The sequence below is a fragment of the Numida meleagris genome, chromosome 7 (genome assembly GCF_002078875.1).
Source record: "Numida meleagris isolate 19003 breed g44 Domestic line chromosome 7, NumMel1.0, whole genome shotgun sequence".
NCBI lineage: Eukaryota > Metazoa > Chordata > Aves > Galliformes > Numididae > Numida > Numida meleagris.
Genome location: NC_034415.1, coordinates 7,369,045 through 7,396,270, shown reverse-complemented (window position 1 = coordinate 7,396,270; position 27,226 = coordinate 7,369,045). Strand labels below are relative to the sequence as shown.

At 50.6% G+C, this 27,226-nt stretch overlaps 1 protein-coding gene across 1 annotated transcript in view; it reads left to right on the top strand.

The window, feature by feature from the left end:
• Positions 1–27,226, top strand: part of PAPPA2 (pappalysin 2) — a 75,431-nt gene that overhangs the window by 6,201 nt on the left and 42,004 nt on the right. The window contains exons 3-11 of the mRNA XM_021404952.1: positions 14,000–14,145; positions 20,138–20,431; positions 20,998–21,190; positions 22,497–22,618; positions 23,603–24,095; positions 24,524–24,652; positions 25,052–25,143; positions 25,408–25,601; positions 26,785–26,919. Coding sequence (XP_021260627.1) covers positions 14,000–14,145; positions 20,138–20,431; positions 20,998–21,190; positions 22,497–22,618; positions 23,603–24,095; positions 24,524–24,652; positions 25,052–25,143; positions 25,408–25,601; positions 26,785–26,919 — 1,798 coding nt within the window. The remainder of the gene's footprint in view (positions 1–13,999; positions 14,146–20,137; positions 20,432–20,997; positions 21,191–22,496; positions 22,619–23,602; positions 24,096–24,523; positions 24,653–25,051; positions 25,144–25,407; positions 25,602–26,784; positions 26,920–27,226) is intronic.

The window sequence follows — 27,226 nt, the reverse complement described above, 5'->3', positions numbered from 1 at the left end:
TAAAGCAGTGGTTTGGATGTGAGTGCTTCTCAGCGCTGCCAAAAATAATCCGAAGGAGAAAGTCAGTGTGAGACACTGGACAATTTCTTACTAGTGCTGTCGACAGATGCCGTTGTTTTGGTGGAGGGCCCCAATACCTTGGCTTGTGTGAGCTTACGCACGTGTAAAAGCTTTTACCTTCTTAGAATAGCCCTCACCTCCCTATGGCTGCATCTTTGAGAAAGGCAAATCTGATTTTTGGAGAGATCAGAGGCAACTCAATTGCTTCTCAGCTGCTGGAGGTCTCTGTATGCTTCTAGAGCTATGTTTGGTCCCAGCACATTGGCCGTGCATAGTCTCACCCGATATCAATAGCAAAGGAGGGAGATGAGGCTTGGAAAGAAGGGTGGCAAGGCTGTGGGACAGGGAGCCGTGCTGAACCCATGGCAGTGTTGGTGTGCACAGAGCCAGGCCGTGGTACTGAGCCCTTCCCATGACCTCGGCAGGAGATGTGGACAGCCAATCAAGGATGTGACTCACCATGCAAAGAACAAGGGGACAGGCATGGCAGGAGAGCTGCCCGCTGTCACCCTGCACCCAGCTCCCCCTGCTTTTTCATGAGCTGCTGGCAATGTAATGCCAGGGTCCTGGAGTAACGTTTGTGTTGATTTGCTGCAGACATCATCTCCTTACAGGGCTCGAGTGCTCTTGTAATTGGTGCTCTTGGAAGGAAAGCAGCAACAGCTCATTAACAGCAATTAACACCCAGCGCGGGCCCCCCTCGGGCAGTTACTCAGTGAGCCTGGTGTGTGACACAGTGCATGTGAAAAGAGCAACTGGAGGGCAGCCTGGGTACCAGCAGAAGGAACAGAAATAAGCAAATAACACAATAAGCAGAAGAACCAGCGGTGGAGGTGCTGCCTAAAGGGAAAGCCATAGCCACAAAGAGCCTCTGCCATGGCCCTGAAAGCCACAGGGCTAGGAAGGTGTGGGGCAGTGCTTGAACAGGGCTGCCCAGCACGCTCCCTGCCCCACATTTTCCCTTTCCTCTTGCCAGCCCCTTGTTTCCAGAGTAGCAAATTCCATTTTGCCTCCTCTGGGATGGCCACAGCTGTGATGTTAGGGTCTATCTCATCAACAGGACACTTGATGGGCCTTAATGTGGGCTTAGCCAGCCTGCCTTCCTCGGGGAGAGATGCTTAATTGGGTTAGGGCTGTTGGGAAGCCTCCCGCTGTTTAAGCGGTTTCTTCAAGCACTAATCCAGATTAACCTCACCGAGTGTCTCTTGTGGACGGGCCCCAGGGATGAGCTGTCACTTGGCAACTCTCCTTTCCTTGCTACAGGAAGCCTGAACTCAAAAAGCGAGCGACCCACAAGTGCTGGGCTCAGGTCTGGGGGCTGTAAGCACAGTGGTGAGGAGATGGGCATCTTGGGAACCCCAAAGAGAACCCCAAAGGTAGCAGTACTGGTCTTGCTGGCCACTTCCCCCAGCTGGTAGGCCCGCTGGGGCTGGGCAGGTGCAGTAATTAACAGGGCTTTTTTCTGGAGCCTGATGGACTCCTTGGTGGGTTCTTTAAAGTTTCATGAGAGAGGTTGGACTGAGCTCATAAAAAAAAGCTGAACATTTCCTTGCGGGAAAGCCCGCTCTCTCTGGGCTCTTCCCATTGATTACTAATTTCAAAGCTTGGCAAAGATGGATGGGATTGTCCTTGGTCGAGCTGTTGTATCCTGAGGAGACAGGATGTCCACCAAGATGCTTGTTCATAATGCAGTGAAGAGCCCCTGTGGACAGGCCTGTGGGGTCTGAGCTCAGGCAGGGTCCTGGATTGGTTCAAATACCCCAGATTTGCTTTTGACCCACTCAGCCCAAGTACATCGGAGAGCACTTGGTATGTAACACCTCCTTTGCGTCCGGTGCATTGTGCCAAAGAATGAGCCCAGGAGTACAGTTGTGTTCTGAGGAGCAAAGAACTCTGAGAGAGTGTGGTAAGAAGATGCACAGGTTCTGCTCCCGGTCGGTGTGACTTCCTGAGCCCTGCGGTGTGTCTGCACTCATGTCACCCCTGGGTACTGCTGGGGGGCTGCTCACCTCAGCCTCCAGCTGCTGCCTTCGCCTTCCCCGTGGGATGTTTTCTGTTTGCTTAGACATCCTATTTCTTCTTTCCAGTCCCTTGTCTGCTGTGAGAGCTGCTCCTTTCCTGCCGTGGGATGCAGTTGTCCATCCTCGTCTCTCTGGTTTGGCCTCTCTTCCAGGCTGTTGGTGGAGATATATCTCCCAGACTTCATCATACATCAGGCTATGAGTTGAGCATCCCAGAGGGCTTTCAGGGCATTCATTCTCTCGAACCTGTGAGAAGGAGGTTACAAGACCTCCACCTCGAGCTGGCAAAGGGAAGGGAAGGGCAGCACGCACCACCAGGGACCTGCCTGGTGCCCCGGGGTGGCTGGGGCTGTGCAGGAGGACAACCCAATCCGCGTGCGAGTGGGAGCAGCAGTTCCTGCCCAGCAGCTGTAGGAACCCAGGCGCTTTCAGGGAAAACAACCCACCCAGATGTGAGCTATTGTTCTAGCAATACCACCATCCTGGGAGCTGATCGGATCCAGACGACAATTGTGAAGGAACAGCGTGTGTCCGAGAGCTGGGCTGGGGAAGGGGGGAGTCACTCAGTCACTCTGTTTCCAGCTTTTCAGCACTCCCTGGGGTTCCTACTCATCCATCCGTGTGCAGCTGAGATCCCAGGAAACCACCCAGCAGGGTGCTTGGCAGCGCGCTGGTGGGACTCCATCAGCCCCACGCTGATGGGCTCTTGTGGATGATTGATGCACGTTTGGGTTGGCAGGCTGTGCCGCGGACACTGGAGCTGTTGAACGAGCATACCATTTTCAGTTTGCCTTGGCTCCGCCGACACCGTGATGTAGGAAATCCAATTGTCCCTTTGCAGAGGGTGATGTGGGGAGAGGGACGGGTCGGATGCAGCCCAAGCCCACCGAAACAGCGTGAGGCAGAGGGCTCTGGGGAGGGGAGCAGCCGTAGCCTCGGGGCTTTTCTTCCTTGTGGGATTGTTGCATTACAAATCTTCCCCCAACGAATGATCTCGCATCTTTTTTACATTCGCAAGAAAGGCATTTTTAGAATGCTGGCTTGCGCACGCTCCGGCTGGGGCACCCGATCGCCTGGACCTAAAAATAAGCTGGGGGCTGGGGACTCGATTTGTCCCCTCCTTATTTATCTATTTATTTGTTTATTTAAGAAGGGAGGGGGATGTTTGGATGGAATAGATTTCTTTTCCCCTCTTTCTCTGTATTGATCTCCTTCCACACTTATACCAAGACTGTTTGCCCTTCGATGAGCAGCTTCATCCTTGCTCAGCAAATTCGCCCACTGCTGACATCCCTGGGAAGGGTCCTTCTCCTGCACAGCAAAGATTGTCTTTCTGTGATGTTTTCAAGCGTACCCCACCTGCCTGTGCTGTGGGGAAGGGTAATTCCAGCTCTCCAGATGGGGAAACTGAAGCATGCAAATCCTAGCTGACTTGTGCAGCAATGCAGTGCTGGGGCTCTGCTCTGCTGCCTCCTAATCCCTAGGTGGGAAAGAGGAGCATTTAATGAAGCTGTCCAGGCCTGACTAAATGCAAGGCAAGAGCTGGCACTGCTATCTGCACAACTTGCCCCATCTGGAGTGCTTAGCTGGCTCCCCATGCTGTGGTGGTGGGAAGCAGGAGCCTTGAACCCACTGGTGTTATCCCGCTTCAGGCTCTTGGGAATGCCTCCCTCACCTGGACTGCTACTTCATGCATCGGCAGAAAGGAAGAGAGAGCTGATTTACAACAGATCTCCTGTGGTTTAGATGGGGACTGAACTTATCTGTACTGTCTGAGACAGGGAAAGAGTGCTGCAAGGCTCAGCCCTGGCCCGGGAAGTTTTCTATTTTTCTTTGAAACAAACAACCCAGGCAGAAACCGAACCGTACCTGGCTTTGTTTAGCTTGGAGCCTGCTCTGCAATAACTTGCCACTGTTGAATTCCGCCTCGCGAAACCGCAAGGGGCTGCAAACCTGTTCCTGCGCTCCCCCCGTGCTCCTTCACACGTGTTCGGTGTAACGAGGGTGGCTCAGCAGCCAGCATCAACACCGGGAAAAGGCAGCGGGTGCTCAGCCAGGCAGGGACAGCCGGGCTCTCCGAGGCGTGCTGGCGTGTGCTGGAGCCACGCTGCTGCCTGTGCTGGGATTTGGAGTGGAGCCATGTGGAGAGATGCTGGGCTCCTGGCCTCGCTGCGCTGCTGCCGTGCTCCCTGCGAGGCTCCTGCCTTCCTCGCTTATTTCAGATCTGGGTCTTCTGCTCTGCTTCTCTCACATTCTTCCCATTCACTCTCCCCATGCACCCAGTGCTGTTGTCCCATGATGCCAGCTCTGCTCTTCTTTCCACGGACCAGTCCTCATGCTGCCCTGGTAGATCTGCAGGGACTTCCCCACTTGCTAGTCCTGTGCTCCTGCAGATGGCCAAGCATAAACCTTGGGTGGAGGAGGGTTGTTCTGTAGAAGGAAGTGCAGCCATCCGAGCATCCTTTGTGCCTGCTGCAAGTGAGGGGTCAGTGCAGAACACAGGTGGGAAGCCCAGCCCAGCAGGGTCCTATCACTCAGGCATGCGCCCAGACAGAGCTACACGTGGCCATGAGCGTTGCTCCTTCCTTGCATACTCTCAGAGCATGCATACTCTTGGGGTTGGAGGTGGGTGCATTACGGACTGCCTCGGGTATGGCACTTGGAGCCATCTGAGAGGGCTGGAAACTGGCAGTGAATGACAATACTTGTCTCCTTTCCAGTGGGTTGCTGGTCAGAACTTTCTTCACTGGGTTTATGAAAGAGAAGGTAAGAGGGAGCAGGAGGGTCAATGTCCCTTTTGCAGCTTTGAGGCCTGTTTTTTCATTGGTGTTGTTGCTGGGTATATGCCTTGGGCACTCCCTGGTTTGGAGGTGATGATGTCTCATGGAATCACAGAACAACATGGATTTGAAGGGACCTCTAGAGATCATCAAGTCCAATGCCGCTGCTAAAGCAGATTCCCTCCAGGAGGTTGCATAGGTAGATGATCAGGAGGGATCTGAATCCTTCCAGAAGAGGAGACTCCGCAGCCTCTCTGGGCAGCCTGTTCCAGTTCATGATGCTCTTCGCAAAGCCTGAACCCACAGCCTGGTTTCAGACAAAGAGAAATTTCGGCATCTGTGTTCCTGCAGCCAGGAGATGAAAGATGGGTACAGGGTGGGGAGTGACTGCAGCCTTTGCTGAGGCCTTGGAGATATCAGAGAGCTGCTGGGGCTGGAAAAACCTTAAATCCACGCCTCAGCTTGTGGGTTTGGAGTTCCTTTAAAGTTCACTCCTATTTAAATTTTTGGGACGTGCTAACCTCCAAACAAACCAAGTTTTCTACATGGAACTTTGAGCGTCTGATCCTCAAGTGAGAGCCTGTAGGTTGAGCTGAACCCCAGGAGTCGTTTGACTTTTTGCTCTTGCTGGAAGCAAGGGACAGTGCGTGTGGCCAGGGAGGATGAGATGGTCCTCTGCTCCCACCACAAGAGGCCAGCCGTTCTGAAAGCCTGGCTCTCCCCTAATAGAAGATGTCCTCCCACCTCGATGGGGCTCAGATGCGTCGCACATTTTAAGATGACCTCACTTGTGAGGAAGTTGAAAGTCTCTTTGAGGAAGAGATGGCTGTGATTCATGCTGATAGAAATAGAAGGGCCAAACAAGCAAATGGAAACTCCCTATTGACCACGTCCCTGCGATTTAAAAGGGTTTTTACTACCTATTCCAGTATTAATTTGAAAATCATATGCATTTACTCTTACATACCACAATCAGATGGGTTTTAAGCCATTAAGGCCCATTGGGTCAATAACTGCCATTTTCAAAAATCTATTAAATACCCATTTCCGCGGAAATAGAGCTCCTACAATTGATCACAGCTACCAACTGCCATTAAAATAAATCCCAAACGCTATCTGCTCCTTCAAGATGCGGAGCACTAAAACACAGATTGCTGGGACAAATTTATCCCAGGGGAAAGTTGATGGTCCATTACACTTAAGCAACACAAGGATTGTCACATAAGCCAGGAAGTTTATGGGACTTGCATGTGTTAGCCTTCCCTGAGGGGGTCAGGAGGAAGGTTCATGGAGTGAATTGGTAGCTCTAACACAAGCTCAAAGCCAGGCACCCATGGGAGCTTCTTGTGAAACATTTGGCTTATTTTGTATTGACTTTCAAGTGTCCGTAGGCTTTGGTTGCTTGGCAGAACCAAACGATGCTCTAGGGCTGAAGTGTTGGAAGAAATAATGAGTTTGCGGGTCTGCTCTTGGTGGAACAGGATTTTCCACATTGTATACGTAACACAGTGTGCATGCTCTGGTCATGAAAAAGGGTGTCCCTTCCCCTCCAGCAACAAAGTGATGTTGGATGGATTTGGGTTGAGAGTGGAGGAGGCACTGTGTGTTCAACAGCTTAATGGAGTTAAACTTGAAGGAGATAAAGTAGAACACATGTGTTCCCATCCCTGGGGGAGAGTGTAGACATCCAGAGGGAATGTTGTGGAGCTTCTCGCCTTTGCCATGCAGATGATAGAGTTCATGATAAAATGGTTTCTGTATCACACATCACAGCCCCCTGAGCCTTTGGGACCATTGCTGGTGGCTGTTTCTGCTGCTTTCTGCAGTGCAGGATTGACTCAAACCTCATGAAACCACTGTTTTTAGTGAACCCCTATGGAGAACTCTTCTCCTTTGGATCAGGTTTGCTGTCCCTCTTGGGCACCTAAGAAGGTGTGAGTGCCATCTGTCCTTCAGAGGTGGCTCAAGTACCGTCTCTCAGCTCCATCCAGCCATCAATTTCCATTATTTTTTGGGAAGTGGGGTGGGAGGGTGCAAGTAATGACTTGGAGACTTTGAAAGCCAGAAGTCTGTTGAGATTTGCAGGCGGATGTAAGGTCTGTCAGCATGAGGACAACCAGATCAGCCCATCTCGTTATGATCTTTGTTCACCTCTGCAGACATAGGTGATGTATCACAATAGCTGTTCTCCAGTCACAGGCGCTGCGATCTGTCCTTCTGGATTCAGGGTGGCACTTCCTCAGCCTCCCACTGCAAATACCCACCAAGTTTTAGCTGTGAGCACTTGGATTTCCGCACTTTAATCTCAATTAAACTGATCTTCAGGCCCACATCCCTGCTCAGCAGACCTCCTTGTTTCTTCCATTGCTTTTCTCATTTCTGAAAGGGCCTTTTGCTCTTTGTTTTCACTGGAGTCGGCCTGACTTCAGGGAATTCCCATTCCACCCTGCTCTCCCAGCCACTCCGATGCAGCCGTGCCCGCTGTTCAGTCCTGTTTTTCCATTCTTAGTTCAAGAACTGTCTTTACTTCTCTGTCTAAATTAATCTCAATCAAGCCATAATTAGTTCAGCACAAGTTTTCTTTCTTTCATCAGCTCTTTCATAATTCTTACACTGCTTACCAAAACCCAGTCTAAAATAGTATTGGCTTTTGCTGGTGCAGTGATGATTTACTAAAGAATTTTGTTAGCGAGCACTTCCAGGAATAACTGGACCATGCTGTTGTGAGCAGCATTTATTCTTCAGCCTATCTCAGGGCGAAGTGTCCTGCAGGGCTTTCTAGTCTGACACTGATGGTATTGTTCGTTCTTACCCGAATCTGACCTCAGGAAGTTGCATGCTCCCATCTGATGTAGCTGGCAGCAGGTCTGCTGAGTGCTGTGGTCCGCAGCCTTCTGCTCTCTGTCCCCAGTACATGTGCACGGAAGGGGCACAGCCTTGAACCACAGCCCTTTTTTATGGTGCTGTCCACAGCTGTGCCAGTGCAGCTCTGTCCCTGCAGCATCTGCTGCTGCTGCTTCAGTCCCAAAGCCAAATCCACACCCCACACAAAAACAGGGAGGTTTCCTCTGACTGCAACAGGAATTGCTCTTGTGGAAGGGAAACCCTTATCCCCACAGCCCTCATATAGGAGCGTTTTGGTCTGCCATCCTTTCTGACATTTTGGTACTCAGCCGCTCGTGCCAAGTTTGAACCGTCTCTCATACAGTGCTGCTAGTGATGACTGCTCCCTGCTGCTCTTTGTCCAGTGGTGTCAGTGCCTCAGCATTGGTCTTCCCAGGCAAGCCCAAGACGTGATGAGATGCTCTCGATCTCCGTGCACCCAAATGGCTTTGGATTCTTCAGCTGGAATCCAACATACTGTGAAGCTGATAAGGGACTCCCAGGGTCTACAGAGGGCTACCTGCCAGTGGTGCTGAGCCTCCTGTGAGCCCAGGGAGTGGTCTGACTGTTCCTCCAGCTTCCCTTTGCCCCTCAGACAAGTTTCATGTCTGCCTTGCTACTAGATGCCCAGACGACTGAGCCTCCTTCTTAAGCTGCACGATGCTGGCACTGATGTTTGTGGCATGGCAGTATAGTGCTGGGCTGGAGACAGAGCTCAAAGGTTTGTGGCCTTGGGGAGTTGAAGGGTCTTAACAAGCACAGGAAAACTTCAGCTTCTGTTTAAATATACAGCATCCCACCAGGTGCAATGCCAGAAATACCATGGCAGGTAAACCCAGAGCACAAGGCAGCTGCAATGATGAGGGCTACCATCAGTCCTGTCTGAAGGCAGGCCAGATAACTCGTCTGGGCTTGTGTGCTGTGCCAAGGTGGTTCTGTGTCCTGTTTACGTGGTAGTACAGCAGGCTTTGTCTGTCTGCACGAGGGAGGCAAGGTTAAACATCACCTGGGAGTTCTTGCGCTGGGAATAGCAATGGGGATTCCCAAATCCTACGAAGATTTGTGTATGCAAGCCTGAGTTTGGCAGTGTATCTCTTTAGACTCCCTACGGAGTTGCCATGGAGGGAGAGCCATGGCAGGGATGAGTGCAAGGTCTTCGCTTTGGTTCACCATCTGGAGGAGCATCTCTTCACTGACACGATGGAGAATTCAGAGAGTCTGCCCTCTGAAAATACACATGCCACTTGCTTCAGCACCTGTCTTCATGGACTCAGTCATGGCTCTTTGTCTTTCTGCTGATTTTTCGGAAGGAAAGTTTCTGCACACCGTGTTAACCCTTTGCAGCCCTGGGGAAACGTGCTGTCAGCACAAGTTACTGGCAGGCTGGTTTGTGTTCCTGGGAAGCCTGAGGGATTCCTCATTTGTCAAGAAGAGGTTTGGGGAAAAAAAGGATCCTCCCTGCTTGGCAGGAGTAGGAATTTCCTTGCGGTGGATGAGAGACATGAAAGCAGAATCCCCTGTGACTTCATTAGGCTGGATGGTTAGCTTGGATCTGGCTGCGTCTCAAGTATTTTCCGACTGTCCATGGAGGGCACTTGGACAATTTCCATTCAACCCCACTCCCACATCCCTTCTGAAAAGCCTACAGGGAAAAGACTTCTATTTTTGCATTGCAGTGGAATTCCTGTGGCATTACACACTGTATCCTTTGCTATACCCAGAGAATTCTGTTTGATTTATGGTGCTGCATGGTCCATGTTGGCCTTGCTTTTCATTCAGAAGTGCCATCTTTTGCCTTTCCTTGGTAGTGGCCATTTTTATGGCACCAAGATTTCTTGCTGCTCTTGCTTCTCTTCACTCACCTTAAACAAAATCAGGCTTGAATCAGAGTTTGTTTGCCCATTCTACCACGCAGTAGATTAGTAGAGCTTTTCCTCTTTCCATCAGCGTTCCTACTATTTTTGCCAGAAATTGCTTCTTGCAGGAGGACATCAAGTTTTCTCTATTGGCTCAGTTGACCCAGAACTTGACTTATAACCATGAGTAGAAAGATTCTGTCTTCCCCATGGATTAGGAAACAGTGGTGCAGGTAAACACATGAGAAGGGATGCAAAGGCTTTCCTTGGAGGCTTGAGACCATGTACAAAGCATGGTATTTCTACTGCTTGGAGTAGAATCTTTTGGTCTTCAAGCCTTAATCAGAACATCAGAAATTTGGATAAGTTGTTAGGGTTTTTATCCATGTAAGTGACTAAATTGTGGAGTAGATTTCCAAGAGAGGTAGTGAAAACTCTGTCCTTGGAGCTGTTCAGGTCTTAGCTGGACATGGCCCTGAGCAATTGGATGTAATTAGACAAGTTTTGAACAAGAGGTCAGACTAGGTGACCTGTGGAGGTCCTCTCCATCTGCAATTATGAGTCTCTGAATGCATAGCTCTTCGGAGATTGTCATGAAGTTCAGCAGCCTCCTTGTTTTCATCTCCTTTACTGATTACCTGAAATTTCACGCAATGACAGTATGTCATGTTCCATACACAGTCATGTGCTCCTAACCCATTTCCATGACTGCAGAAGCATCAGTGCTTCTCCACTGTACTGCTGTAGAACGGTACAAGATCTAGGCTTCCCCATCCTGTTTTTCCAGCAGCCGTGAGTTCCACAAGTGTTCTCATGGTACCTAAGCCTGCCTTGCAGCCAGGTTCTCCGCTAGCACCATTCATTTAGCGGTATCACAGGTGAGAACCGATGAGCACCAGCATGATGGAAGCCCTCATATCTGGACTCACTCCTTCAAACACCATCATTCCAGACAGTGTTTGTGCCCACAATCCATTCTAGTAGTGGCAGCCCATGAGCCTTCCTTACTCCCTATCTACTGTTGGATATATTCTTGCAAGCTGCGCTCTCCTAGGGGTGCACATACTCCCCAGGCCAAAGTGGCTTTGCCATGCATCTAGCTGCTCACCACAGAGTTTATTTATGTTCTTGGAGAAACATTTGCAAACCTGAAGACCTTTTTATGCCTCTTTTCTGTCCTCTCCTTTAGTCTCTGTGGAGAGAGGGTGTTACTTCTCGGCTGTTTTTTTATTATTATTTTTGGTTTTTTTTCCCCCCACATATCCTTCTGGCTTTCCCTGCGCCTGTGTGTTGGTTTGCAGCACCCACCATGCTGTAAATGCCACCTAGTTTGGAATCCTCCAATCTTGAAGGAGCTGAGAAGCTATGTGGCGAGCAGAGATGTCTGTCGTTTGGTTCTTTCATGGAGACCAAAAGATTCTCTGCTGTCCGCAGGGAAAATCACAGAAGTGCCAAAAAAGAGGGAGAGCATGACCTTTGCAGAAAGGGACAGGCAGAGACGCCAGTTGCATGCTCCTTGTCTCAGCTAAGGATGCCAATGGGAAACAGACTTTGAGGGGAATCAGAGTTGCCCATTCTAGAGCTGTTTTGGTCTTGCTCATGTCTTTGGGGACACCATCGGGATGTGCTGCTTTCCTTGCCATAGTGGGTGAAACTGAGGTCCCTTCCTCTCCTTCTCCATCCACTCCATCTGAGCATCTCCATGCTGGAACTGCTCCCCCCTACCCTTAACGCAACTCTGAACCATCCAAGTCTCTCAATGGAGGAGATCAGTTATTTATAATTAAGGGTTGACCAAAAAATGTTGCTAGTGTCAAGGGAACAGCAGGCGACAGCCAGAAAAACATGATGTCTCCAGAAGAGAGGCAGCGGGAATATCCCTCTGAATCGGGCTGACGTTAGCTCTCGGAATTTGGACAGCCTGGAAGGGTTTGGGGCTATTTTTCCAAGATATCATAGGTCAGGAATCAACATTATTTTTAATTCTGTGTCCCCCGAGCAACTCTGGTGCATGAGGGAGACTTTTTCTCCCCTCCTTGTACTCCATTTCTATGAATTTTTTGCTTTTCTTCCTTCCGAGTCATGCCACAAATATGTCCTTCAGGTTTATTTATTCTTCTCCCTATCTATTCCTCCCAGCCTGCTCCCATCTTGGTTGGGTTGCAGAGATGGCGTCAGCGTGGCGCGTGTCTGGGATGCTCAGGCGAGACATCACAAATAAGAGATCATGTTATCCTAATTTGCTGTTTCCGGTTGGGAGAGTTTTTCTTTCCACAAGCTTATGCGCCTGGGGAGAGCGTGCTGGGAATGCTGCTTTGTGGTGGGAGATCTCAGGGCCTGGTGAAGAAGAGATGGTCATCTCATCCCATCGTTAAATGCTGCCTTATGCTTCAGCCAAGATTTTCCAAAGTGGCTGATGTTTTGGAATTACTTTGTCACTGAGAAGGTGGCTAAGATGCCCAGGACAGGATGGCCTACCAGGTCAGGCAGGTGTGGGAGCAAAGTCAGCAGATTCCAATTATCTGATACTTGCCAAGTTGGTAACAACTTCTGAAAACCTATGCTATTTCAGATCCAGGGAGATGGTCACACTCGGTTTGATGTGCTGCTTTCCACATGGCATCCTGCTCTAGCATGCTTCTGAAATCTTGTTCCTTTAAGTTTTTGATTCACTTTCTCCTCCTTTTCTTCCATTCGCTGTAGCAACCTCTCTCTTTCTAAACAAGTCTGTTGGTCTAATAACTTCACTAGGGATCTTGCCATTTCAAACAGTGTATTTGCACATTTCTCACTGGTTTCCCTTCTCATTTCACATCTTGGACGAGAACATGCCTTTTTCCTCTTAGCCCACGGTTAGCTTTTAGTTCTTTCTTCCACAATTCATCGTGGTGAGGAATGCTCTAATGGAGACCACTTTTACAGAAGCTGCTAGTTCAAACACAGCCGGTGTGCCTTCATGGCTGGTCCAGTGTAAAGAAACAGTTGCATTCCCTTTGTGATCCCTCCGTGCGGCTCGAGGATGCCAATTGCTCCTGGAAGCATGGGAATAAGTGAAACGCTTTTCACCACCTTAATGTTGCTGTTGGCCTTATGCTGGGGATTTAGTCATTCTTATGACATATTTCCACAATGGTGCATTTCCATCATCATTCCACAGTGATGTATTTGAAGCCTTTCCATGTGTTTTCTTTGCCCTTAGGATCTCTTAAGTTAATGCAGCCTTCCCCTTGGCTTCATAAACCACGGGGTCAGGCTCCTCAGATTTTGAAGACTTGGAGACAATATCTAGGGCTACCTGTCCCAGTGCTGTCTCAGCTCATGAGGTTCATGGCACCGATAGTGGAAACACCCGTAGTTAATTTAAAAGAGCACCTGGCGCTTGCAGCAGAGCCCAAGGCCCTACAATCCCACTACTATTTTTATTGGAATTGTTGTTATTATTATTAAGTTAGATCCTGATCCTTTTACACAGCTGAGGACACGAACTCTGTAAAGATCAACACTGTTGGTATACCAGTGAATGCAGAATAGATCTCTGACCTATGCAAAAAAAAAAGCACCCCACAGATGGGAGAGTAAAACCTAAATTTCCTGACTACCATTTTTTCCTCCAAGCTCTGAGGCCAGCCCTGCAGATGCAGTGAGGATCATTTCAGAGATGCCCCATCACCCATGAATGCTACTGCTGTTCATTGTAGGATGGGTGCAGTGTTTCTCTCCCACACATCTCTCTCTCTTCATCACCTTCTTGTGCCCTTCAGAAATGGATGTCTTGGATATCCCCGTTCCAAGTATTTTTATTACAATGACTTTTTAGTCCCAGTCTGGAGACTGGAGGAGAAACAGGGAGCAGCATCACCACGAGGTTTCCCCACTAAATGTGCCCTTTGGTGGAGCTATTTCCAGACTTACTTCCCCCTACCTTTCTCAGAGCTCCTGAACTTCTCTCCTCCTGCAGCCACCCCATCCCATCCCAATCAGAGGGAATTTCTCTGAGGTCAGGCCATGTTCCATTTTGAGCAGAGCTGGAAGAGAGATTTCTTGGAGCAAAATGTTGCTCATACTCTGCTTCCTTGTGCACCATGCAGGCGTGGGGGTAAGGCTGTGCACCCTTTGATGCGGTACATACCTGTGTTCTGCAGGGATTCCCGATTCTTGCCGCCCACTGCCACCTCCCACCATGCTGGTTGCCCTGAGGAAATGGGTAGAGCCGAGACCCACGGTTGTGAAATCCTACAAACAGATTAGAAATGTTGGCGACAACTCTTTGGATTTGCATGACTGCATCCCACCCAACCCCAGCACTAACCCTTTCCAGCTCAACCGTGGGCTGCTCTCGCTTTTCCTCTTTGCTGCAGCAATGTGTTTGCTGACTGTCTGCTCTCCCTTGTCCTTGCAGGGCATACATGAGCGTGAAGGAGCTGAAGGAGGCACTGCAGCTGAACAGCACCCACTTCCTCAACGTTTACTTCGCCAGCTCGGTGAGGGAAGAGCTGGCTGGTGCTGCCACTTGGCCATGGGATAAAGAGGCCCTTAGTCACCTGGGTAAGCAAGCTGCTTGACTAATGGGGTCTCCAGGTTTTTCCACTTCTCTCTCTCTCGGTTGGCCAGGTGAAAAGAGGCACTAGAATTTGTTCTCAGGTAGAGCTAGGAGAAAAAGCAAGCTCTTATTTTGAGACAAAGGCTTTTGTCTTCAATTACAGGTTGCTCAAGGAAGTTTTGGGGTTGTTCCTCTAGCTTAGCCCTTCCTTGGCAGGAGTTGGAGTTTTGGCACCAAACAATTCTGTTCAGGTAACCTTCCACTGGGGAAGAGATAGTGGGGAGAGCTGCAGGCTCTGGAGAGGGGGGCAAGAGTCCTGTTAGATTAGGAAAGGCTGATCTTATGATGGGGTAGGGTGGATTCTCTCAGACCATGCAGACCCATCCTCCAGGATGCTGGAAATGGTCACCTTCACCTAAGACAAACACAAACCAGAAGTCTCAGCGACTTCAGAGCCAAGACTCCAGATACGAGCAACTCCAGAGCAGAACAGTGAGCGTCATCCACTTCCAAATTCAGCTGCAAAAGTGAGGATGACTATCAAATTTAAACCACGTTTTTGTAACCTGGCTTACTACCTGCTGAAAGCATGGTACTCTCAGGCTCCAGTGAATTCAAGGCAGCCCATAAAGGTCATCGGTCCTGGCAGACTCCAAAGTTGTTAAAACAGCAACACTTCACTAGAATGTAAATGTACTGTGTGTTTTCTCCTCTTTCTACTGTCTCTCTTTTTTCCTGCCTCTCCCTCCACCTCTTCAATGTCAGAGTTTTCTGGCAGAGCTCTTTACACTTTGTAGTCAAAACATCTAAAGCGTTTCTCAATAAGTTACTGGAAATAATTACTCGTGACACCTGCACAGCAGACCTAGACCTTCTGCTTTTACCAGCGGATGATGAGCAACTCTTCAAGTTTTACGCTGCTCTTAAAGACCTGTTTTAAAGCCCTTCATTGCCAGTTTCCCTCCCTCAATGGTTTTTCAATGGCACACTGCTACAGTTGCTAGTTGAGGAAGGCAAATCTCCATGAAATGTATTCCTTCAGCTTCCAGAAATCACATCCAAGGCTCGGCTTGACAGTCATCTTCCTACAGCAAGTGCTTCAGCCACACATGTTCTCATCAGACCCCTCCCAATGGCTTGCAAAGAGTTGTGCAGAAAGGGAATCAGGGTAACTGCTTTAATCAAAAACTTGCATTTAACTCTGCTCCTGGAGTCCACGTCCAGCCATAGCCCTTAGGCAGAGTGGCACCATCTGGAAATGCTGGATCAGGGTTTTACCACGGAGGTTCAGGGGAAGGGGCGTTGGCCTGGCTCTTGTGCCAGAGCTGTGAAGTGTGAAGCTGGATCTGAACTTCTCCAAGGCTCTGGCACAGACCAAAGGCTTTGGCTGAAGACTGTCCTTAGGTTTAGATTTAATGAGCTGGAAAGGGAGGGTGACGGACTCTGTTCTCTGTAAACAGTAGGCTCATCAAGTGCTTTGTACCACACACAATGTATATTATTGTCAGCACAGAAGAAATTTAGGACTGAGTAGGAGGTTACTGGAGAATCTGAGTAAACATGGAGGTACAGCAGGGAGGAAAGAACAAGGAAAAGCTTGGGAGGAGTGAACAGTAGCTTGAGAAAGTTTCCTGAGCTTTAAGGACCTAGCAGTGGCAAGGGGGAGGTGGCAGCCTCCTGGTCACACTTCGCTCTCCACTGGTTTCCATCTCTCTCTCAGAACTGGACTTTCATGGATGACTTCAAGAGAAGTACCATAAAACTTTCTTATCTGTCTTCTCTTCTGTTTCAATCCCTTCTCTCATCCCAAAGCTCACAAATTGACTATTCCCAGATTACTCTTCTTCACTTCTCCAGCTGTTTTTCAGTCTGGACTTTGAATTCTGTAGAAACTGTTCTTTTTCATATCCTGTGTCCACCAAGAAAGTCCTCCTCACCTTCCTGCAAGCATCTTCACCTTGTGCAATTCTTCAGCAAACTGGTGGTGTAATGCAATGGGAAGCACAGCAATGACTGCAGAGCAGCAAGGTCCTAGGCTGCAGCAAGTGAGGGTTTGCTCTAATGCAGCAGCCACAGAAATAAAGAAAAGCAACTGCTTACCTTCAAAAGACCTCAGGCACACAGAGATCTTCAGCAAGATCCCCTCACCTCTACTGCCAACCATTAAATGAGGTCTGGGAAGGGGTGCATCCTGGCTCCACCCTCTCTGGTCACTCAGGTACATTGTGTTCACCTGAGCTCCCCTGCCTTGGCCCTGTCTTCCCACCAGGTGCTCCATCACTGCTTCAAGCCCTGACTTAGCATTTCCACTACAGGAGGTCATCCTGTTTTCCTCATGTACCCAAACTGGTTTGGGGCTACCAGAAATTATGTGACCATTACAGTGCTGACGACCTGCAGATTTATTGCTCTCCTCCAGGCTGCTTTCACGAGTAAGCTGGAATTTCATGCGGTCTCTCTGAAGACTCACCATCTGAGCCCACCGGTAATAGCAAAAAGCAGCAACCGTGCTCACTAAAGTGCAAAGGGCAATGACTGACTTGGAGAGGATGACCCAGTCTGTGGCATTTCTGCAGGCAATGTTCAGCTGCCGTACGGCTACAAGACAGAGATAATTTGCAGCCAGCCATCAGCAGAGGCAAAATCTGAGGTCTGTTTGCACCACCCCATAAAGCCATCATTTCTACCTCACTGTTTCCCCTATAACCACAGTGAGTTCTTCTCAAATTTAGCGTGTTCTTGCTTGGAATCCAGAATTCGTATTCTGAGAACTTTCGTGTGCATCTCTTTAACTGCAAAAGACAGGGGTGAAGAACTCCCGTCCTATACAAAATTCATCCCTCCACAACGAAAAGCCTTGTCTCAGAATACCAGCAACTCAATAATATAAACACTTTAAATTTTGTGTATCTGCCTGAGATCTATATTTGCACAAGCACGGTAGAAAGGCAGCAGAATCATGAATATTTGAAGTTACAAACATTTTCGGTAGTTATATAAGCTGAGGCCATTTTCTGTCGTTATATAAGCAGAGGCCAGCTCATATATCTGGCTGAGGTCACTGGATCCTGAAGGAGGGCCAGTCGTTCCATCAAAGGTACCTTAGGCAATGGCCATCTTCCTGTCTGACTAACGGTCATGGGTCTGTTCCATTAATTGCCGTGACTCAGTGCTCGGGGAAGGCTGGCCTGCGAGACAGGTTTAGCTTTGCGGTTTGCTGTTCTTGAGCATGTGTTCTCTGAAATAAGCTCTGAATCAAGAGCAGCTTGGCTTCTTTGGGGTCAACCTGAAGCAGAGACCTTCTACATTTGCCCATGACCACAGCCAGAAGAAGAGCAAGGTCCTGGGACTGGGAGCTCCTGGTTGTGTAAATGCTGAGCCTGGGGGTCAGGCATGAGAAGGGGAGTTCATGCAAAGCTCAGCTCAGTCCATCTCCCAGAGCAGGAGGAGACAGAGGTGAGGGGAAGGTCTGATGTGCAGAGTGCGAGACGGGAGGGTGGTCTTGGTGCAGTGGGATGCTGCAAACACTTCCATGGCTTGTCTTCACGGCTAGGACCCTCCAAGAGGGGAAACAAAGCATCCTGATCTGAAGCAGGGGCTCTCTGCAGCCCTTTGCTCACCAGGGAGCTGCGGGGAGAATGGAGGGACGGGGAGGTTCTGGAAGTCAGGCACAGTTCTCATGCTGTTTCTAATCCTGCCATCTAATTAGCTGCACAAAGTACTAAAAATACAAATGTCCTCGTGGAGTGTGGGGGAGGAATGGGCTAGGGGAAGCCAGCAGAGAGGAGGGAGCGATAGGGGATCCCAGCCTTGGCATCCCTCCCTCCCCTGTGACAGCTCTCACCCTCCCTGTATTGGAATCCCATTTTTTCCCCCTGTTTGCGAAGAATATCGGGTTTCTGCTGGAAGGAGGACGGGTTGGTCGCAGAGCCTCCGGTGCCCCTCAGACTGTCTCTGTGGTTAGTGCTGCAGGATGCGTGCAGGGCTTTCACATCTCACTTCTTTTATTTATGAACATTATTTTCTTTCTGCATGCACATTCCTCCTTCCAGAGCTTTGGGCAGGCAGCTCCCTGCCTTGTTCAGGCTTGGGTTTGGCTGCGGAGATGTCTTTTCTTTCTGTTTTGTTTGGACTAAAGTGAAAAGTAGTTTCCTGTCTGCCCACTGGGCTCTCCATCGATGGGGTGCCCTCTGAAGTACTTACCAGCCTGATAACTGGGAGAGGGGCAGCGTGCAAAACCCTTCTGAATGAGAGGACACAACTCAACATGAAGGTGCTGAAAGGATTTTCAACCTCTTAGCTTCTTACGGCTCAAAACCAGTCATGTGTCTGTAGGACCAGGAGCTTAAGCAGTGCAAGGTCCTTCGTTCTGGTGTTCTACAACTGGGGTGTAAGAGAATGCGGCCCCTTTGTAACCATCCTTTGCTCTGGGCCAACAAACTGCCCCCCATGCAGGAAGAAGAACAAAGAACAACAGGCATGAGTTTTTAGCTAGAACATGGTGCCACATCACAGCTTCTTGTTGTCCCACCTTTCCATGAACCACGCACACAGGACTCTCCATGGAAGATGCCACCCTTTTTTCTTCACCCCCTTTTCAACCTGTTGGGTTTTAAGCACTGCCCAGGGCACCTCTAAAGGCCCCTTTCCAGCCCCAACTCAGTGTTTGTCCAGCATGGCTCCACGAGTGGAGTCACAGTTCTGCTGGTCCCTTGCCAGGGACACTGTGATCTGGAGACAGCCCTCTCTTGGAAGGAATGCCCTGTACTTGAGGACACGAGGGAGGCTGGTAGCGCACGGAGCTGATTCAGGAGCCGAATTCGAGCTGTCCATGCTGTGGCTGGAGATGGGATCACACGGTGGCCCTCTGCCAGTTTGAACTTTGCTGGCAGGGGCAGCAATCAGCAGCAAAGATGCAGTAGCTGAGGCTTCGCTGCGAGGTAGCTGGCACAGTAAATCCTCCAGGGTCTTGCAAAGGAGGGAGCAAGCTGTGCCGGAGCCAACTATACACTGTGCTGCCATTCAGGACAGCTAGGTTAACAGCAGCTGGGTAAAACCAGCTGGCCATGCTGTTCCCCAGCCTTTGCTCCTGCACCATAGGCAGCGTGGAGGAATGGGGGAAGCGAGGAAGGGAAGGTGATGGAGGAGGAGATGGCCACTGAAAAGCATGAAAATGCAGAGAAAAGAAGCAGAGTTTCCACGGAGGTCTCCATTTGGGCAGAATAAAGAAAGGAAAGGAAGAGAGAGAAGAAGAGGGGCAAGATTTTCTTAAGCACCTTGCACAGGCAGTTTCCCAGCAGGTGCAGCACACAGTTGTTACAGAACATGCACCCTGGAGCAGACGTCAGAGATGCTGGCAGTGAGCAAAGGCTCTGCTCCTCTCAGCATCATTGCTCCTTGCTCTTCTCACTGCAGGCAGGTGGGCAGGAAGGGGAAACACCTTGCCTGCAGGCTGTTTGAGGAAAGGTCAGCACGGACCTACCCCATGCTTTTGGATCTTCTTTTGGGCTCTTGCTGAATGTCGCTTCCAGCTGGCAAAGCCAAGTGTGTCAGGACTTTGCTAGGCAGTTTGTTCTCCTCTTCTGCCTTAGGAGCTGACATGCTTTAGCCACCTGAGCCTGTAGGCAAGCTGTCTAACCTGGGAGGAGGTCTTCTGTCCTCCAGTTCAAAAGATGACCCCTGCAAACCCACTGCATGTTTGCCCTGGCTCCAGGCTTTGCTTGGAGTTGTGTGAACCAAAGCAGACGCTGACTTATGGGAAAAGGCACAGAGGGAAATGGTAGCTGAAAATACCAAAAAGCTTTGAGGGCATGGGTGTGAAAAAAAGAGAACAGAACCACCTGCCCTATTCCTGCAGGACAGTGTGTATGTCCACCTTCAGGTCTGAATCTGGCACCTCTGGGCAGCGCAGCAAGAGGAGTTTCAGCCAGCACATGTGAGTCACCGCGGCCCGCTATCACTTTCTCCTGATGATGTTCTTTGTGCTTGCAATTTCAGGTGGCGTTGTCCTCAACCCTGCGTATTACGGTGTGCCTGGCCACACAAACACCATGATCCACGAGGTGGGGCACGTCCTGGGCCTGTACCACGTCTTCAAGGGAGTGAGCGAGCGGGAATCCTGCGATGATCCCTGCAGGGAGACAACTCCATCCATGGAGACAGGAGACCTCTGCGCTGACACAGCCCCGACCCCAAAAAGCAAGCTCTGCCGGGACCCAGACCCTACCAATGACACCTGCGGCCAGACCCACTTCACGGGAACACCGTTCAACAACTACATGAGTTACACAGGTATGTTGCTAGAAATCAGAAGGGCTGACCTTTGCTAGAAAGCTGGGTTTCTCTTCCTTCCACCTTCACGCATAGCCCCCTCCTTGCTCGCCAGCCGGTGTGCCCCTCTCTGGTGGGCTGGGATGCGACATGCTGAGTTTGGCACCTAAAAATGTCGTGCTGGACCTTCACGTTCAGCCCTTTTGGCTCCGTTTTTAAAGGCGTGCTGTGACGAGATGGCGTTCCTCCTATCTGCCCAGGAGCACCGAAGCCTGCAGAGCAATTCTCTCACGCTCTGCTGACCTGCTGTCCCCCAGGGTGGTGGCACTGTCCCGGTGCGGGTGTCGCGGTGACCGCCGGCGGCGATTCGAGGCCACCGCGGACCGGAGCCGCCGTGCGGCTGCTGAGGCAGTGCCATCTTGTGGCTTTGGGGACACACGACACCAGCGAGGCTTGGCCTGGGAGCCGCTGGCGTCTCACAGGCATCCCCAAAAGAGAATTTGGGGATGGGGGAAGGTGCACGCTGCCGTGCCTCCCATCCAGTCCCTGCCATCCCCAGCCTGACCAATGTTCCCCCTCATTCCCAGACGATGACTGCACCAACACCTTCACCCCCAACCAAGTGGCCCGGATGCACTGCTACCTGGACCTGGTGTACCAGCGCTGGAGCCAGGGCAAGAAGCCCACCCCTATCCCCATCCCACCCATGGTCACGGGGCAGACGCAGGACTCCCTCAGCATCTACTGGCTGCCCCCCATCAGCGGTGTGATCCACGAGAGGTGAGAGCTGCTGCTGTGATGGTTGCTGCGATGGTTTGGGGCTTGCACGGGAGCCTGCTGGAGGATCCAAGAAGCCCCCTGCGACCCAGACCCCATTTTAAAACTCTCTGCCCATCCTCTACAGCTGGAGCCTCATGAGCGATGTTCTCCTTGTATTGGCTTACATGAGCGCGGATCTGCTGGCAAAGCCACTCAGCGCAGAGCTGGGGGTGGACAGGAGCATTTCTGGAGTCGGTGAAGGCTTTGAGGGGGGCTGGCACGTCCCTCACACCCCCTTCCAGCTGGCAAGTCTCAGCCCATCCATACAGGCAGCCATCCCCGCAGCTGCCTGGTGATGGGGGGAGATACGCAGCCCCCAGCCTTGCTCTGCGCCTGGCCAGCTCCTGCAGAGCCCCCCGCTATGAGAGCAGGCTGCTGCGCCGGGCTCTGCCACCAGCCTGCTGCTGTCGGGGTGCCGGGAGGGGAAGCCAAGGAGCGCCGGGAGGCGATGCCAATTCTTAAACCCAAGAGTGCAATCACGGAATGAAAAATGAGCTTCATTTAGCACTTATTGTATAAAATAGCCATTTACTAGGAGGAAATGCAGCCTTGTGGTTAAGGCAGGGAGCTGGAACCGCAAAAGCTGGGTTTCGTTCCCAGCGCTGTCACAGGCTCCCGGTGTAACTAGCTGGGGGTAAGTCAGGAAACGTTTCAAGCAGGAGAAATGATGCTGAGGAGTCAGAGTCACTGAGCTAGGGAGCTGTGCACAGCCTCGATCACTGGGAAGCTGTCTTCCCTTCCTCCTGATAGTGCTGGGGGATCATGGGGATCTGGACAAGCCTCCAGCACTTCTGCTAAGCAGCCCCTCTTACTTAAACTGTTCAGTTTCTACCAGTGACAACGGTAACGGTAACAATGAAAGCCCAAAATGTGACTGTGGGATTTAGTGGAGATAGATCCATTTGCACACCCAACAGCTGCAGAGGCTCTGCCCCAGGGGGCGCGAAGTCTGTTAGCTCCGCTCTGTGGGTTGGGTGCAGGTGACTTGGTGGCTCATCCAAGAATACCCGGAAAGAATCATAGAATCATTAAGTTTGGAAAAGACCTCTAAGGCCATCTAGTCTGATTATCAACCCACCCCCACCATGCTCACTAAACCACGTCACTCAGTGCCACATCTCCACGGTTCTTCAACACTATGCCCAAGGACTTCCAGAGATGTTGCCGCCTTTGGTTTTCCAGCTTTGCATATGACCCTGCCTGGGCGAAATTGGATGGTAAATGGTCACGATCATACACATTGTTCCTTTGTGCCTCTGGTCTGCAGGGAACTGGACCCTCTCTGCGATGACTGTGCTGAGGATGGCACTTTTCGGCAATACGTGCACGAGGCCTCATCCCCTCGGGTCTGCGATTCCTCTGGCTACTGGACTCCAGAAGAGGCAGAAGGTAAACTCTTCTCTTTCCTTGGCTGTGAATCCCCTGGGCAGAGATGAGGTCTCGTTGGAAAAAGAAAATGGAGCCTTTCTCTGAGAGAGTGAATTGTCTGCTCGTCAGGGAGGCTCACTCATACAGGAGACCACATGAAGTGATCCCATAGGCTGTCTGTAGTGTCCATGCTGTTGTTTGGAAAGTGTGGAGCCAGATGACCTGCTGATTCTTAGCATTTGCATGTGCATCAGCCACTGAGGCTGACGGAAAATGCGGCAGAGTGAGGGCTGAGAAAGTACAGCTTGGACTTCATTGTCCCTGTGCATGAAGCCCATGCACTGAGAACACGAGTGTCAGGATGTAGCTGATGCTCAGCATCTGAAAACTCATCTCTAGATTTTGCATTTCATGGAATTATCGCTTGCTAGCAGTACAAATCACACATACACTCACAAAGGCAAGTTAAAGAAATACACAAATTTGTGCTTATTCAGTGATACCAAACAAATGAAAGCTTGGCTCATTTATCTTCAGTGGTTCCTGTTTCCCCCGCCTGTCTGATTCACTGGCAAATTAAAACTACAGCTGGAAGTATTGGATGTTATTTTCTCCTTTGCATCAGCCTGCAATTATCACAAGCGCATGTTGGCTCTGTTGAAAAAGAGACAGGTTTGGGGGCTTTTAGAAGACTGAAGTTAAACGGATGCAGGCTTTGAACTGCTGGGCCCTAGGGGACGCTTGCAGTTTTGGGTGAAGATGAGAGTATTTCACTACACGAGGCTGAAATCTGGTGATGCTTGCTGAGACTGAAAGCCCAGCGCTACATTTCTCCTGCTGAGTGCAAGAGAGCATGCATTAGGCCTGCACCTAATGCAGCCTGCATCCCAGCGTCCTTATCTCTGCTGGCTGAACGGCAGTGAGACAGGACTAGGCAGATCTGATGCTTGTGTGTGTAACTAGGAGGTGGGTCCTCACCCTCTGCTCCTCGCCCCTCCTGCCCAGGCCCCCCAGACGTGGACCAGCCCTGTGAGCCCAGCCTGCAGGCCTGGAGCCCGGAGCTCCACCTCTACCACATGAACATGACGGTGCCCTGTCCCCAGCCGGACGGCTGCATCCTGGAGCTGCGCTTCCTGCACCCCGTCTACCCCGACTCCCTCACCCTCTGGACCACGTACCTCTCCACGGATGCTCCCAAGGCACTGGCTGACATTGAAATCCTGACGGAGCAGGGGGAGTCCATCCATTTGGGCCCGCTGGACACATTTTGTGACGTCCCCTTTACCGTGAAGCTCAACATCCACAAAAAGGTGGCTGGGGTCAAAATCTACACCTTTGACGAGAGGATGGAGATAGACACGGCCCTGCTGACCTCCCTGCCTCACAGCTCCCTCTGCTCCTCCTGCAAGCTGATCCAGTACCGCGTCCTCCGGGATCCCCCCTTTGCCAATGGCTCCCCTGCCACCTCCGTACAGGTGCACCGCGAGTTTGTCGACACGTGAGTGCTGCCTTTTGGGCCCAGCGTGAGTTCTTATGCTGGGAACTGCCACTCTCCACGCTGTGAGCAGATTCCTTGTTCAGCGTTAAGGAAGCTTGCTGCAGCCCCGTCGTGCTAGCACAGCCCTTGCTAACGAGAAGCAGCTCGTTAAACCCAGAAACATGACCAGTAAAATGACTGTTAGAGTTAATGCAGCTTCTCCCCAGCTCAGACCCTAGGGAATGAAAAGGCAGGCCCCTCTGCATGACCTGGCAGCAGCCCTCTTCCCACAGCCCCTGCCTCTGGCACTTTAGTGTATGAAGACATATGTCAAACCATGATGCTGCCTGGGTACAGACATGAGATTTCTATAGCCTGGGTGAGCAAATTTGTTGCAGACGAATGGATTCTTCTCTCCTGCTCTTTGTTCATGCCTTCTGTTCCTGCAGGGAAGTCACACCCGGGCAAGGGTACCGCTATCAGGTGCAGGCAGTCTCTGGGACAACCTTGGGAGAAGCATCCCCACCGCTCGTACACGTCCATGGAGCACCTTACTGTGGGGATGGGAAGGTGACTGTGTAAGTCATGAAACTCCTTGCTCTCAGCTGAGGGTCTTGAAGCTGTCAGGTCGTCTTGCCCCAAAGGGAAGCATGGGGTTGGTCCTCCACCCAGGGGTATAGGACTGTGCTGAGTCCTCCCAGCAGAATGGGCAGTTAGAGCTTGCGTTTACTAAAACACCACATTTGTAGGAGATGGAGGCACTCCTTGTGAGGAGCAAGGTCTGGATGAGCAATCCAACCTGAACTCTCTCCCTTTTTTAATCTCCTGGAAAGATATGGTGTCTTCTTTCCTTTATCCCACGTTGTCCTTCTGTGGAAATGGACCAAAATATGGAGTCCTCACTTGTTACTAGGCAGAAGCATCTAGGAAATGGGAGTCAAGGGTGGTGTGAAAACATCCTGCTGTGGTCCTTATAGGAGCCTGGAAGAAGAGTGCGATGATGGGGACTTGCTGGATGGAGACGGCTGTTCCAGGAAATGTAAAAAGGAAAAAGGCTTCAACTGTGTTGGTGAGTCCAAATGGATTTAGACAACTTTGTTAGGCAGGAATCAAATCAGTGAACTACACATACCTCCCTCGCAGCAGTCTTAGAGCATGTGGTGATGCACCATATCACAATAAAATGTCACCCTGCAGCTGGAGCGATCTACGAGGCTTGTCAGGTCCTTGAGATGGGAAATCCCAAGGCCAAGTGGACAGCATGCCTCCTGGGACAGGAGATGCGTGTGTCTGGATCCGAGTTTGTAATCAGGACATTCCCCATCTCCTTTAGGGGAGCCAAGCTTGTGCTATGTGCATGACGGAGACGGCGTGTGCGAGCCCTTCGAGAAAACCACCAGTGTCATGGACTGTGGTCCCTACACACCCGACGGATATGTGGACCTGTGGGCAGCAAAAGCTTATGCCTCCCATCAGGATGAGAAGTCCTGCCCTGCTTCCTTGGTCACCGGAGAGCCTGTTGCAAAGGTGAGATTAGGCACAACCAAAAAAAAATGGGCTTTTCTAGCAACGTCCATGTATTAAACCTGGGGAATTCACTGCCTGTGCAGGAGTGTACTGAAGCAGAAATAAACTCAGTGCAACTCTGGACCACTGTGTTCCCATGCAGGGAGCCTGCAGAAGACTGGGACATTTGTTACAGCTCACTTTCAGCAGTTTCTAGGGCCAGGAACTGCAGTGCATGGAGGTCTCATCCAAACAAGGAGCATCTCCTCTGCACCATACAGTTTGATAAATAGTGACCACCCCGTCCCACCAGCTAGATGTACAACTTGAAGCATATGAGTAGTGCTATAAAATCAGATAAATAAATAAATAAATAGAATACCTCATAAGGTCAGGGCCTGAAAGGATAAAATCACACGTGCATCAACATCTGTGTTGCTCTCAAACTGTCTGTTCTGGAGCCAACGTAAAAATCAATGGGAGAATTCTTATCTTTCACACAGGCTTTGGAGCAGGGCCCTGGAGGTCTAGGATGGGATTTCACCTGATCAGCGTGAACATGATATGTGTATATTCTTTCCTAACAAACTGAGGAAGGGGAACAAGCGTAGAGAGGGCACATAGTTAGCTATCTGCATATGCACTTCAATTGACCTAATGTAAGGAACATCTTCACAAGACCCAAATCATGATTAAATTGTCAGTTTGCATATATGTCCAGTGAGCTGCCTTGGTCTTGGGTGTCTGCTCATCTAGAAGGAAACGTACATATCTCCCAGGCTTTGTCCTGCAGGCCTATGGAGATGCCCAAGGTCACTGATGTGGCTGAAATTTGGCATTCAGGCAAGTATGTTGTATCTTCAGATCTTGTTGGCTCAGTCACAGAGACCATGGTCCTCCCACCATCCCAGAGCCTGGTCATTACTCCTAGTCATTAGCCCCATGGGCACTACAAGGTACCTCAACAGCTTATTTACAATATCCTAAAAGAACAAAGGCCTTCTGTGCATGTGGTGGGTGGTGAGCTGTCACTCCCACATCCAAACTACCTTCATGCTAGGAAATACCTTATCTCTGCTTCACATTGCACTGAGCCTTACTTTAGGTTTTGTAGGCTCTGTTTAAGTCTCTTTCTCCCACTTTCTTCTCTTCATTCTGCATTGAAAAAAAAAAAAAAACCAACCAACAACCCCTCTCCTTTCAGGCATGTAAATCCTACCTTCACGCTGTGCCAAAGGACCTTTCCCAGGCTGCTTGGTTCCCATGTGCTCCCAGCCAAGAGAACGCTCAGGATCCAGATGAGAAGATGCCCTTGGGTGGTGAGAGAGTTTGGCTGAAGGTAAGCGAGGTGTGCGGTCGAGGATGGGAGGATTCACTTGCCTTTGCCCCAGCATTTTGGTGCTAGAGGCCACTCCTGTTCTGTCCCTCCGTAGGAGCTACAGGAGTCTTAACTGCTGCTCAGACAGGGCTGCATATCCCACTGAACTCTTTGCAAACCCAGATGCCTGTGGCTGGGTCTCATGTAGTTGCCCCATTCCCACTGTGAACAGCAAACCCATCCTGGGGCAGGCTGCCAGGAGAAGGGCTGTGCCTGAAACCAGGAGCCCACAGAAATGTTTAAGGCTGAGAAGCAACTCGCTCCTGAC